This window comes from Asterias rubens, chromosome 10, assembly GCF_902459465.1.
Source record: "Asterias rubens chromosome 10, eAstRub1.3, whole genome shotgun sequence".
NCBI classification, from domain to species: domain Eukaryota; kingdom Metazoa; phylum Echinodermata; class Asteroidea; order Forcipulatida; family Asteriidae; genus Asterias; species Asterias rubens.
This window is the reverse complement of record NC_047071.1, coordinates 7,794,671-7,809,308: the sequence shown is the minus strand read 5'-3', so window position 1 is coordinate 7,809,308 and position 14,638 is coordinate 7,794,671. Positions and strand designations below refer to the sequence as shown.

Here is a 14,638-nt window from a genome sequence, read left to right as displayed (position 1 = left end):
TAATAATAATAATAATAATAATAATAATAATAATAATAATACAGGTACTTATATAGCGCTCTATACACATGGACATGGTTCCAGAGCGCTTTACAGAGTAGTACAATATACATAACAGATAAGTTAATGCTATTAGTCAAACAGGAGGGTTTTTAAGGCTCTCTTAAACGCATCTAGTGATGGCAACTGGCGGACAGATTGGGGGATATTATTCCAAAGACAAGGTGCAAATGTCTGAAATGCATTATCACCGGCTTTACTGTTTGTTCTGGGGATGTGGATCAAAGTACAGTCTGAACTTGAGCGAAGACCGGGTCGAGCAGAATGATATTGTGTGATGAGTGAGTCAAGATAGGTGGGAGCTTTACCATGAAGAGACTTGTAGACGAGGGTCAGGATCTTAAAGGTGATTCGTTGTTGTACCGGGAGCCAATGTAATTCTTTCAGCAGAGGGGTCACGTGATCATATTTCCGGGCCATGAATATGAGTTTAGCCGCACGGTTCTGAACTCTCTGGAGACGCTGGATACTGGATAAGTTGACTCCATGCAGTAGCGAGTTGGCATAGTCCAGTCTAGATGCAACGATCGTTCTAATTGCATCTTCACATGCTTTTCTGTTGATGAATGGACGAATGCGTGCAATGTTGGACAGATGAAAATGGAGTGCACGACAAAGATCAGAGACATGCTTATCCATCTTTAGTGTAGAGTCAAGCTGAACGCCCAGGCACCTTGCAGACAACCCTGCTTTGATCGAAATGTCAGAGATGGTGAGTGTGACATTTTCAACATGCTTCCGATAATGTGGGCTAGAGATGACCATGGCACATTACAAATGATTACTATCATCATCTAGTAGCGTTTGAATGTGTAGTCTGTCAGGTACCACGCGACATACAAATGTTCATTCTCAACACCCTTAGACAAAATAAAATCCTTTCTACAGAATGCAATATTGTTTAATGTTGTACAAATTTAAATGGCCAAACAAACAAACAAACAAACAAAGCGCGCAAACACCCAAACAAACAATCAAACAGATGTTTTGATAGAAACATTATACTATCGGGAACTATCGGCCCATATCAGTTCTATCGACATTCTCGAAGACCTTTGAAAAACTAATGTATGCAAGACTAATAGGCTTTATATCTAAGCATAACCTTCTCTCTGAATCTCAATTTGGTTTTAGAAAAAATCGCAGTTTACAGCCACAAAAATGTTAACGTAGCTGTCAATAATTTAAATATTGAGCTTGTAAAAATAAGTACTTGGCTTAAAGCTAATAAGTTATGTATTAATTTGTTGAAATGTAATTATATAATATTCTGTACAGCACAGAAAAGATATAATCAGTCTGTTCCTCTAGTTTTGGACGGTGTGGGGATTAACAAATTGGAACACACTAAATTTCTTGGTTTAGAAATTGATGAACATTTATCCTGGAGAAATCATATTAGTGAAGTTACTAGTAAAATAGCTAAAAATATTGGTATAATTAATCGTCTAAGGAAATTCGTACCCGGTTATATTTTACTAACACTTTATAACTCTTTAGTTCTGCCGTATCTAAATTACTCAATTCTTACATGGGGTGGTTCCTTGTCACAATGCAATAAACTTCTTACATTGCAAAAGAGAGCTGTTCGCATAATTTCCAATGCTGGTTTTCGCGAACACACAGCTCCATTATTTTTCAATCTTAAAATACTATACAAATCATCGACCTTTATCATCTTAATTTGGGTAAAGTTATGTATAAATTTATGACTAACGCATTACCAAGCTGTTTTAGTTCATTTTTCACTTTAACTTCAAAAGTCCATTCATATAATACTCGAAGTACTGCAAAGACAAATTTGTTTGTTTCCCGCCAAAGAACATCATTATACCAAAAGAGTTTTGTTCAGCGTGGAGTTGGGTTCTGGAATGGTCTGAGTAACTCAATTAAAAATTCAATTACTCTACCTGTCTTTACAAGAAATTTGAAAAAGCAACTACTTGATGGATATTCATAGATTATGACTGTTTCTGCATTGCCTAGGTTATGTTATCTTTCAACACACCTTACATTAGCCGTTGTTGTGTTTGTCTGTCAAGTCTATTGTCTGTACAATATGTGCTGGTGCCGTTATTTTTGTGTTCGTCTGTCCATAGGTTAAGGAACAAAAGCCACGGCTTCACCTGAACCTAATTGTTGTCCAACCGCTTATTACATATAAAATTGTTGTTAATCTATTATTTATATTGCGTATACATTGTAATAGCCTACTTTATCATAAACATGTTATTGTGTAACTGAATGTAATGTTAATCTATGTACTGTAAGATGAATGGGCAACGATGAAATAAATGTTAATGTTAATTACATGTTATTGTGTAACTGAATGTAATGTTAATCTATGTACTGTAAGATGAATGGGCAACGATGAAATAAATGTTAATGTTAATTACTCTGATAACATCAGATTCAGAATAATAAATAGACATATTTTTTTTTGAACTTTAACACAATTTTGTCCTAAGTTACTTACTTCTTTCAATAGTTCTATATATAAAAATAAAAAATAAATTCATATACTAATCCTTAATGTGTTTTTCTAACTATAATTAAGAGCAGTAGTTTTACACAACTTTCAAAAAAGCTTAATCCTAAAAAACAAGTTAACATTGTTTTATCTTTTTATACTCAATGTTGTTATGTAACAAGTGAATAATGTAAACAAATGCAGAGTAAAGACAGATTAAAAAGTAAGTAGTATCCGCATGGATGTATGACTGGAACAAGAACCCTAACACCTCCCCAACCAACCCCTATTCTCTATTTGGGCGGCTAGGTGGCAGCAGACTCACAAGGTAAATTCATTGTTCCAAGAATTTGCACTGTAATTACAAACAATATTTGTGTAAATAATAATTTGCGAGATAATAATGGAAGAAAAAACACCCTTTTCACACGAAATGTGTGCTTTCAGATGCTTGACTTCGGGACCTTAAAATCTAATTCTGAGGTCTCAAAATCAAATTCATGGAAAATTACTTCTTTCTGGAAAACTATGCTACTTCAAACAGAGGGAACCGTTTCTCAAAATGTTTTATACTATGAACACTCCATTGCTTGTTACCAAGTAAGTTTTATGCTAAAAATTCAATTATTTTGAGTAATTACCAACAGTGTCCAGTGCCTTTAAAGCCATTGTACACTTTCGGTAAACAGTATTGTCCAAGTCCCACACTTCGTGTATCACAACTTATATATAAAACAACAAACCTGTGAAAATTTAGGCTCAATCGGTCATCGGAGTCGGGAGAAAATAACGGGAAAACCCACTCTTGTTTCCGCGCGTTTCGCCGTGTCATGACATGTGTTTAAAATAAATCCGTAATTCTCGCTAACGAGAATTTATATTGTTTTACTGTTTTCTTAGAAAGTAAAGCCTTTCATGGACTTATATTTCAAGAGATGTCTTTCACCATTACCTTCTGTAAACCCTGTAAATTATTTGTAAATCTGTAAACTTTTTTTTGTTTCTGTACCGAAAGGGTCCAATGGCTTTAAAGGTAGTTGACACTATTGGTAATAACTCAAAAATAATTATTATCATAAAACCTTTCTTGATAACAAGTAATGGGGAGAGGTTGATAGTATAAAATATTGTGAGAAACAACTTTCCACAAATTTGATTTCGAGACCTCAGATTTAGAATTTGAGGTCTCAAAATCAAGCATCTGAAAGCACACAACTTTGTGTGACCATGGTGCGACAAGTGTGTTTTTTTCTTTCATTAATATCTCACAACTTCGGCGACAGATTGAGCTCAAATTTTCACAGGTTTGTTATTTTATTCATATGTTGAGATACACCAACTGTGAAGACTAGTCTTTGACAATTACCAATAGTGTCCAGTGTCTTAAACCTTGCATCTCTGCTGCCACCTTGTGGTCAAAAGTCCCCTATTTACCAAAACATTTTCATGAAGTGCACTTGGAAAAAGAAGTGACTGGTCCTTCAACTTTGAATGATTTACTAAGCACATTCGAGCCAACTTGTCGCTTTTGTCCCGGTTGTTGACCGCCAGCATACACAGTGAATAGGCCAGGTTCTAGTACCAGGCTATCTTGGTAAACTGCCCTTACACGGACTGGAATTGTCAGTTCAACTGTTATTTGGCTCTTCACATTTGTTTTCCTGCGTGCAAAAGCAGCAAGCTGCAGCTTGGGTACGACTACTGAAGAGTTATGCCACTGTATGTAGACTTCAATCGTCTAAAAAGAGAAAAATAAAAAAATAAAAAATGTTAAATTTGCTAAAGAATATTAATGATGGTTTTGACCTTACACTGATGTGTGTTAGGACTGTATACTCAGTACTTTCCCCTTACACCGATGTGTGTTAGCACTGTATACTCAGTACTTTCCCCTTACACCGATGTGTGTTAGCACTGTATACTCAGTACTTTCCCCTTACACCGATGTGTGTAAGCACTGTATACTCAGTACTTTCCCCTTACACCGATGTGTGTTAGCACTGTATACTCAGTACTTTCCCCTTACACCGATGTGTGTTAGCACTGTATACTCAGTACTTTCCCCTTACACCGATGTGTGTAAGCACTGTATACTCAGTACTTTCCCCTTACACCGATGTGTGTTAGCACTGTATACTCAGTACTTTCCCCTTACACCGATGTGTGTAAGCACTGTATACTCAGTACTTTCCCCTTACACCGATGTGTGTAAGCACTGTATACTCAGTACTTTCCCCTTACACCGATGTGTGTAAGCACTGTATACTCAGTACTTTCCCCTTACACCGATGTGTGTAAGCACTGTATACTCAGTACTTTCCCCTTACACCGATGTGTGTAAGCACTGTATACTCAGTACTTTCCCCTTACACCGATGTGTGTAAGCACTGTATACTCAGTACTTTCCCCTTACACCGATGTGTGTAAGCACTGTATACTCAGTACTTTCCCCTTACACCGATGTGTGTAAGCACTGTATACTCAGTACTTTCCCCTTACACCGATGTGTGTAAGCACTGTATACTCAGTACTTTCCCCTTACACCGATGTGTGTAAGCACTGTATACTCAGTACTTTCCCCTTACACCGATGTGTGTTAGCACTGTATACTCAGTACTTTCCCCTTACACCGATGTGTGTTAGCACTGTATACTCAGTACTTTCCCCTTACACCGATGTGTGTAAGCACTGTATACTCAGTACTTTCCCCTTACACCGATGTGTGTAAGCACTGTATACTCAGTACTTTCCCCTTACACCGATGTGTGTAAGCACTGTATACTCAGTACTTTCCCCCGAGTTCTGTGAAGAAAATCACAGGCATATTACTCGGGTGGGATTCGAACACACAAACTTTGCATCTAGAGCAATGTCTTACCAACTAGAACCACAAGATTGCCTGGTAACTTGAGGCAGTTTGAATCCTATATTTTAGCAGCCGATACAAGAGTTTTAAAGGAACACGTTGCCTTGGATCGGTCGAGTTGGTCTTTGAAAAGCGTTTTGACCGTTTGTTATAAATGCATATGGTTAGAAAGATGTTTACAAGTAGAATAATATGATCCACACAGATGTTAGATTTGTATGGGGATAAAGAATATTAGCTTTGGTTGTTACCCTTACACTGATGTGTGTTACAGTGTTAGAACTGTATACTCAGTAATATGCCTGTGGGTTTGGGGGTTCTTTTCTCAAAGAACCTGGGAAAGTATGAATACTGGTGACAATAAACTCAAATGCATTGTGGTGGTAAGCAGCGCTCATAGATTGGGCCAATGTGGTGTACCAACTGCATAAGGTATTTTGATCTCTTACAATACATGTATATTCGAATGCCTTCAGAAGAAACAATCAAATGAGGAACAAGAATTTTTACTCATACTGTTTAACGGGATACAACAATAAAAAGTGACACATGAGAAAGAGAGGGTGATAGTTTCCTTACCTCATCAGCATCATATTTGCCGATATTCATCAAAGTGACATTGACTGACACATCATCACATGGACCAATAGTCTCCGGTGTTAAGGTCAAATCAATGTACTTGAACTGTGTGTAGGATAGACCATACCCAAATGGGTACAATGGGCTCTCTAAAGAATAGCGGTAGGTGCGATTAGCCATACTGTAGTCTGTCATGGGAGGTACCTGGGTTAGAAATCAAAATACCGGTTTCAACACCTTAGCAATGATATGGGCTGAAAATATTAAGACCAATAGACATCAGAACTTAAGAAATAAAATAAAAGGAAAATATCAGAACTTTAAAATATACCAAAGACCAAATGACATCAGAGCTTGAGAAATAAAAAATAAAAAAATGACATAAGACTTAATTTGAAACAAAACAAAGCACAATACACTAGAATAAAAAAAATTAAGAAAATACCAAATGCCATCAAAACTTAAGAAATAAAACGAAGACCAAGACAGAACTTAAACAAAGACCAATGGCATCAGAACCTAACAAATAAAACCAAGACTGAATAACATCTGAACTTCAGTAGTACATGTATATATCAAATTACAACAGTCAGGAGTATTATTTTGCTTTTAAGTTCTAAATGCAAAGAGTCAAGGGCTATAACACAAAATTATGTTTTAAACACAAGCAAGGGAATAAAACAAGTTAAATTGAAATGTGCTGCTGAGTCTTTTGAAGTCTATGGCATAATGGGAGCCAGTTGTGAGTAGCCCAAGATACGCATGAGAGAGCTCCAAACAAAAATAACTTAAGACTCTGGGCAAGGCGTTAACTGCCATAATAATTTTGATGTTGAACCCTACCTGATCCATTCTAGTAGGCCATGTGAATGGTAATCTTCCTGCAGGGCTGGCTAGGGTAGTGCTTCCATCATTGCTAAGAAGAGCTCTGAGTGCTACACCTGTTGCCTGTCCAGGGAAGAAACACTCTATTATAACAGGTACCCCAGGGTTAGCATCAGCCCATCGGATGTCTAATGGCCCAGCATTAAAGAGGAGGAGAACAACTGGCTTACCTGACGCTGATGAAGAAACATTGTTAACAGATTCACAGGTTAATTATCAAGCATGAGTCCTCTTTTTAGGCACTGGACACTTTTGGTAAATACTCAAAATATTTGTTAGCATAAAAACTTACTTGGTAATGAGCAGTGGAAACAATGATGGTATAAAACATTTTGAGAAAAGGCTCCCTCTGAAGTAACATAGTTGTGAGAAAGAAGTAATTTCTCACTCAAAAAATAAATGACTTCAGCTGAAGCCATTTATTATGCATCTGCAAGCACACAAAGTAATGTAACAAGGTTATTTTTTCTTTCTCTTACAAATTCGATGACCAATTGAGCCAAAATTTTTACAGGTTTTTTATTTTATGCATATGTTGGGAAATACCTAGTGATCTTGAACAATTATACAAAATGTGTCCAGTGCTATAAACATGAGAAGGTGTTATTCATCACTTAGAATCTATCCAAAGAGCATTTTGGGTTTTTAAGTAAAAAAACAACAACTTTGCTTTGAACTCATAAATAACTTTTGAAAACATCTCATCAAACCTCACCCTCCAAGAACAATAGTGGGGACTTTTGACCCTGGCCCTCAACCTTAGTGTGTAATTCTTGATTACTGCTTCCTTTTTTAGCAGCTGCAATTTTATAGAAACAAATTATCCAACTAGTATGTGGTTCATCACGGAGTGGGAAAACTGAACATCTAGAAAACTAAATGCAGTTGTCCATTTGAGTTATTTTCATCCTAAAAGTATAATAAAATTATAAGAATATTTATTAAGAACATTCACTTCTTCCTCTCTGGAAATTTCATAAAGAAGATGGGCTCAACAAACAATTTATGTCTTAGTATTAACCATCATACCATATTTGACAGCATCTTGAAGAAGTTGAAGCTGATGACCAGGTAGAGACATACTTCTTCTATCATTACCCTCACTTTCAACACTTACTCCTTCAAATGGTAAGAAACAATGAAAAACAATAAGAACATTTTCTTTAACACTATTCCTCCAATATTGAAGAAGATCATGACAGAAGTACTAAAGAGGAAAGTCACATCACAAAATGAGAAGTATAAAAGTAGCACTAGGATATCATCCATGTAGTACTAGATTTGACTTTCCTTTCTTTTCTACGAGGTATCTCCCAACTCACAAGTCCAGACAGCCACTTGAAGGTGAGGGCTACACTTTACTGCTTTGGGATGTCGACCCATGCAGATTCAATGTCAGTAGGGTCATGCTGCCACCTTCTCCTACCTAGTGCTGAAACAGGATTACCCCCCTCACCGCAGTCCGTAAAGATATAGGCATGGGTATCATCCACTAGGAGGCTGGTTGGCAGAGCAGAGTGACTACCTTCGCAACTTTTGTTGACGTGTCATTCAAAACACATACAATAAATCAAAAAATGTGTACTATAAAGATATACTGAGGACCATTTAAAAACTAAGTTTATGAACTACATTTTACCCAGTATAGCCAAAAAAATCCATAAAAAATATGGACTTTTTTCATTCAATCGAAATTAAATGCAAATTTTGACCTTAAAAAAAACCAACACTACTCACCTGTACCAAGACAGACTACAATCAAATCTGCACCAGTCACTGCCTTCATTACATCCAACTGGTTATAAGTGTCACATATTGGATTGTTACATCCTGCAGCGTATTGGTTTACTTGAGCAAGATTCTTCAGACCAGTCCTTGGAGTTGTTATAAACTTGGGATCAGTCATAGGTTTATAACTACCCATTATTTCTTGGGGAGAATCTGCAAATGGACCCACTACCTGGAGTTAAGAGAGAAGATAGGGAGAAAAAATATTGAAAATCTTTGTTGGTCGTTCTTTTAATAAAAAAAAGGATTTGAAATTCTCAAAGGTAGGAAAACTAAGGTTTGGGGCGATTCCATGTTATATCTTTTATGAGCTGAGGTGGTTCTGAAAAGAACCAAGAGAGAAGAGAGGGAGAAAAAATATCGAAAATCTTTGTTGGTCGTTCTTTTAATAAAAAAAAGGATTTGAAGTTCTCAAAGGTAGGAAAACTAAGGTTTGGGGCGATTCCATGTTATATCTTTGATGAGCTGAGGTGGTTCTGAAAAGAACCAGTTAGTGTAACAACTAAACATTTCAATTGGATCAGGTCATGACCTGATCGTCTTCAGAAAAAAGTACTGTGGGGGATTATTCACTAGATGAAGCATGAAGACTGGACACTAGACCAGGATCCCCTTGAACAATGCTTCGATCCTGCTGCAACTCAAGTCATCAGTAATCTCATTTTGGAGGTGCAACTACAGTCAACTCTCTTTATAAGAGATCACTTGGAACGGCCAATTTACCTCTCAATAACAGAAACGTTGTTATAAGAGGACAGCAAAACAAAAACACAGAGAAGAAAAGATTCATTACTTCTAATGTAGTCTTCATAAGCAGAACCCTCTCGATCTATAACAATGTTTTTTTCAATGTGGGGTGAAAACTGATCTTTTTAAAGCTATAACAACTTACAGCTAATGTATGGATTTTGGCCACTGGTAGAACACCTCCCTTATTCTTCAGCAAGACAAATGACTTTATAGCTGCCGTAATTGCTACATTCCTGTGAGGTTCAGACTCCACAATATCCTTAGCATCGAAACCAGCATAAGGATTCATTGCAGGTGGGTCAAACTCCCCCAATCTCAGTCTGGTGTAGAACAGAGGTCTGACCAAGGCTCTGAGCTCCGTCTCAGCCACCAGGCCTAGCTGTAATGCCTTAGTGAGATTGGTATACACATTATGAGCTGAGTAACATAACTCCAGGTTACATCCTGCTTTGACTGCGGCTACTGCGGTCTCTAGTGCAGTCTGTGTGTATGTGTGCTTTGTCAGGACATACTCCACTGCTTTCTGGTCGCTGACTACATATCCTTGGAATCCAAACTCAGTGCGGAGGATGTCAGTGAGAAACCTCTTGTTAACGCATGAAGGGACACCATTAATACTGTCAACAAAAAGAAACATTGCCAAGGGTCAGGGCAGAAAAAACATATTATGGAACTGTACATACTTCAAATCAAAATAAATACACAAACTGCAGTTGCATACAGTTATTGCTGCATTACTATAGCATCCACGCATCTGACAGCCAATGATGTGCAAGTTGATCATTGCCCCTCATTCACAGAGCTGTGTACTGTGTGAACCACATAATGTGCAACACGGCTTTTCTATTTGCACTTGTGCGATTTGGGATACAATCATATTCATGCTTGTGTTTTGTCAATTCATACATTGTAACAGGGCAGAGCTTATTGAAACGTATATTTGGAAGTGTATTGAGAAAGATCTATTACACACACACTATATGAGTACACTGCGAGACCCAAAGACTGATACCTCTTACACACTTTAACAATGAGTACACTCAGAAACCTGAATCATACCAGCTTAATTGACAATCTCACCTATTATAGCTACACATGATACCATAAGATCCTGCCTTCACACACTCACGAAATGCTGGAAGATATGTCATATAAAGATCCTCATCTGTTACCTGTAAAGTCGAAATAATGAACAAGACGAAAGTTTAACATTTAGCTGACAAGTTTCCCCCAAAATACAATCAAACTATTTGCACAACTGAAAACCCAATCCCCTTCGTTGCATGCATAAACCAATGTTATACCAAAATATGTCCAAGAGAACCACTTGACAACCAAACAGTGCATTTTGACAAAACAAACTACACTGTTTAGTCTATTGGGATTAAGCTGCCGTCTTGAAGATAGAAAAGCAACTTGTTTTAAATAATCATCATGCTGATGAAGCTTGGTCTTTTACGTTTGGTAAACCACTCTTAAAACAAACAGCAGCTTTCGTTAGTGTATGAGAAACATTTCACTGCGAAATTTGCCCAACAAAACCACCAAAATGGTAGGAAAATGTTATCAAGTACAATGGCTGACCTACATGTTTCTGGCTCTAATAGACTTTTTAGGCATAATTAGTAACAGTTTTCAGACTTTTCTACAGGCAAACAAATACAAAAACTGACTAAAGTAGGACAAATATCAGGCTTGCTCTAAGATGGTGGTGAGATGTTGATAATGTTTTTCAAGGATTCAAGTTAAACACTTAAAGATAAGTTAGTGTATACATGGTCCAAATGGCAACTACATGAAGCTTTAACTACTTGGACATACCATTGCAGAAAAGAAACGTAGTTAGAGTAATAAATCAAACCACTTTTCAACAAGCCAACACTATCGTACCACAGCATTGAATGTGAATCTTGAGGATGGGATATCTTCTGGCCCACTGTGTACATCAAAGTGTTTACATCCAGCACTAGTGCGTAGTATTCTCTCATGTGTGCCACGTAGTCCATTAATAAATGCCTTGGCTGCTACTCCAGTTAAGAATGGATCCTCACCATATGTTTCCTAAAAGTCAGTCAAGAAAAATATGATGTTGTAAGTTCTGATTCAAATGTTAGAGACATTTTTGTGACAAAATTTGTTTTATCATTTTGTATGTATGGTGATATATTACAAACAGACTTTTCCAGCAAAAATATTTGTTTCCAGCATTTCAACAGACTTTTAAATTCTTTAAGATTCTTTTAAGATTCTTATAAGATTCTCATAATATGCAACCTAGTAAGATCTTGTCATGAATCTTGTAATGAATCTTATAAGAATCTTATAAGAATCTTATATAAGAATCATAGAAGAATATTCCAAAATCCTGAGAGCATTCTTATAAGAATCTTATATAAGAATCTCATATAAAAATATATGCGAATAAGTAAGATCTTTAAGAATCTTATAAGAATTGGACTATATAATACCGGTACCTGATTACGCCCCCATAGAGGATGTCTCATTATGTTGACCACAGGGCTGAAACAACTTAACCCACCATGATCACGGTAGATACCATGCTGTGTTAAGTTGTTGTACTTGGCTCGGACTTCCTCACTAGTCGCCTTGGCTACTTCATAAATTAAATTCACACTGGAAAAGAGTAAAAGTTTATAAACCAGACAGTGCAAACCATTATGATTAAGAATCACGAAACAATAATTGTGCTCAGGCCTATTTAGTTCAGGATTTCACAAAGCATCATGATTCATGTTACGATGAGAGCTGTGAGTTATTTTACCAGCAGTAACTGGGTACTCCTTAAACTATGCGGTTCATTCTGCTATCGTCTCCATGGAGACGATAGCAGAACCTCATAGTTCTAGGACTAGGTGGTACGTAATTGGGGCACTGGCTGTGCTTCTTCAATCTTTTGACATTTTCCATAGTTCAGCCGCAGATATCATGTCAACACAAAAGAAAAAGCTTAAAAGAAGTTCAAGCACCCCAGTTACTGGGTCTAGTATTGACCTCATTGACCATTATTGATTATCATTGTAGATGTGCTTGCTTTTAAAATTTGTTAATCAGGCCTCTGTCATAACAAACAGATTAGCCCAGGTTGGACTCCTCAGCTGCAGGCAACGCGACGTCCTACCAGGGCTAAACAGATCTGCTTCAATTTTACCATGGAGGAATAACCGAGTGAAATTGAAATAAATATTAAGAATTGTGAACATGCTAATTGAATTGAAACCGGAACGCTTACTCAAATGTGGCTGCCAGGCCCAACGCCTGAGGGAAAGATGTTGCATTTCCTGCCTCACCGTCCCCATGAATGCACTCCGTGTTCCAGTTATAGGGACTGATACCTAACCGTGCAATGGCAGGAGCTGGGCCGTTGGGTCCAGCTCCACCACGGGTCAACTGAAGCACAATGTCCGGTACCTCTAGACGAGAAACCAAATCATCCAGTCGCTCCTCCCAAGAAAGTGAAGCATTTTTGAAAGGAAAAGCTGCTTGCGATGATACTGCTCTGAGTAAACATATGATGTTTGATAACCAAAAGATGAAGGGTAGACAGAGGTAACCAGAGTATTTCGCCATATTTTGTCAACTGTTTTCAACAACACCAAGCAGTGCCTTTCCACATAGTATTGCACTCTTTTCTTGTTTGCAGACAATGTTTACATTTCGCGCAGTGACGGGTCAAAGGGCAATCAACCCAAAACGCAAGCTATGGACGGCCAAATGAACAAACAACATAACGCCATATATTGCAAGCAAGCATAAATTTCGAACTTTAAAACGATTTGAGATTATACAACAAATGTGATCAATACAAAGAACACGTTATCAAATAGTGTTCCTATTGATCAAATCAAGGTCAGTTTGTCATCAACTGGGACCATGTGAAGGATTTGGGTACTTTTTGTAACACAAACACAATGTCTACAGATTTACATTAAACTTCACAGTTTGAAGATATTATGATAGCAGACAATTTGGCGTACCTTAAAATATAAGTTGCTGAGGTGCTGTAGTTTTTGTTAAATGAGTAAAACAATGTCATGAAAATATGTTTTTACATGAATAAAATAATTTTCGTCTCATTATCACTGAGACAAACATTATTTTTCATTACATTATTGCTATTTTAAGCACTGACAGAAACTGGTTTCCTTCCGAAATTCAGTCAGTGCGCACCGTTCGGAAAAGTCCTTTCTTTCATTTGCAGCGTATGCCAGACAGTCGCAGTTTTGCATATTATAATGAGCTTGGAGGGCACATTTTCAAAAAATCATATCGTGAAAACCCAGCCATGTAAAAATATAACAACGTGACAGTATAAACGAGGAATGCTTAATTGTAATGACAAAAACCATAGGTGAATTTTTAATTGTTCAGAAGTAAGAAATTTCGGACTATAAAAATGATCATCGTTGTACAAAAATAACGGTCTCCGAAAAAGTCCCTTTTGTAGCATTTAACGAAATCGTGCAGACAAACCTTAATCGTGTGTGTTGAAGGAACACGTTGCCTTGGATCGGTCGAGTTGGTCTTTGAAAAGCGTTCTGTAGCCGTTTGTTATAAAATGCATATGGGTAGAAAGATGTTGAAAAAGTAGAATACAATGATCTACACAAACATGCCTTGAAATATATAGTTGCTCACGGTCAAAAAATGCTTTTTGTTAATACTTTGTGGGTGGAAGGGCCTTGGGGTGCAAGTAAACAAAATCGCATTTTATATAGCCTGTTGTTTTTGGCCATTTTAGGCCGATTTGGGGGTTTGAAAAACTGGTTTTTAGCTCATATTTACAACTCCACCCCACCAAAATGCAAAATTATTTCAAAAAACCTTTTATATCACTACAAAGAATCATCCTTGGCCTTCCTTGAGAAAAAACAATTATTGCTTTAAATATCACCCTTGTGCTATTTTTGCATCATGCATTACATTACAGTATGTTTTTAGAACTTGCAAAATCGACATTTTTACCCTATTTTCGGACCCCAAAATGTCAACTTGCCAGGGGTCTCAGAAAATTTTCCTTTCGGCTGTGATTAGGGCCAATATTGGTCTTTCCATATCTGGTGTCAAAAACTTGGGCAATTGTATCCTGTTGTGACAGTACTGCCTCAAAACTAGACTTTTTTCCCAAAAACGTGAAAAATGCCTTTTTAAGGGTCTTTTCACATAATATTGACATACGAGTCCACGGTAAAAAAAAATGAATATTTTTCTTATACTTTGTG

The 14,638-nt window shown here is 37.1% G+C and overlaps 2 protein-coding genes across 2 annotated transcripts; both read right to left on the bottom strand.

Annotated features, from left to right (window-relative positions):
- Window positions 1-132: 132 nt before the first annotated feature.
- On the bottom strand, window positions 133-825 carry LOC117295613. Its single transcript, XM_033778318.1, has one exon. It carries the CDS (start codon window positions 823-825, stop codon window positions 133-135), a length of 693 nt encoding a protein of 230 aa, XP_033634209.1.
- A 3,046-nt stretch (window positions 826-3,871) lies between these two features.
- On the bottom strand, window positions 3,872-13,036 carry LOC117295780 (probable beta-D-xylosidase 2). The gene is made up of 10 exons (XM_033778531.1): window positions 12,649-13,036; window positions 11,873-12,032; window positions 11,289-11,459; window positions 10,479-10,570; window positions 9,541-10,015; window positions 8,598-8,820; window positions 7,890-7,979; window positions 6,819-7,036; window positions 5,976-6,179; window positions 3,872-4,268 (listed from the first exon to the last, which is right to left on the bottom strand). Exons 1-10 carry the CDS (start codon window positions 12,984-12,986, stop codon window positions 3,975-3,977), a joined length of 2,265 nt encoding a protein of 754 aa, XP_033634422.1. The 5' UTR covers window positions 12,987-13,036; the 3' UTR covers window positions 3,872-3,974.
- Between the last annotated feature and the right edge of the window lie 1,602 nt (window positions 13,037-14,638).

Bases quoted from the DNA above. Each gene is read 5' to 3' on its own strand.
- LOC117295613 (XM_033778318.1), bottom strand. From the start codon at position 825: ATGGTCATCTCTAGCCCACATTATCGGAAGCATGTTGAAAATGTCACA.
- LOC117295780 (XM_033778531.1), bottom strand. From the start codon at position 12,986: ATGGCGAAATACTCTGGTTACCTCTGTCTACCCTTCATCTTTTGGTTA. The intron at 10,016-10,478 runs GTGAGATTGTCA...TTTTGTTGACAG, and splicing joins ATCATGTGTAGCTATAATAG to TATTAATGGTGTCCCTTCAT. The intron at 6,180-6,818 runs GTAGGGTTCAAC...TTTCTAACCCAG, and splicing joins GGCCTACTAGAATGGATCAG to GTACCTCCCATGACAGACTA.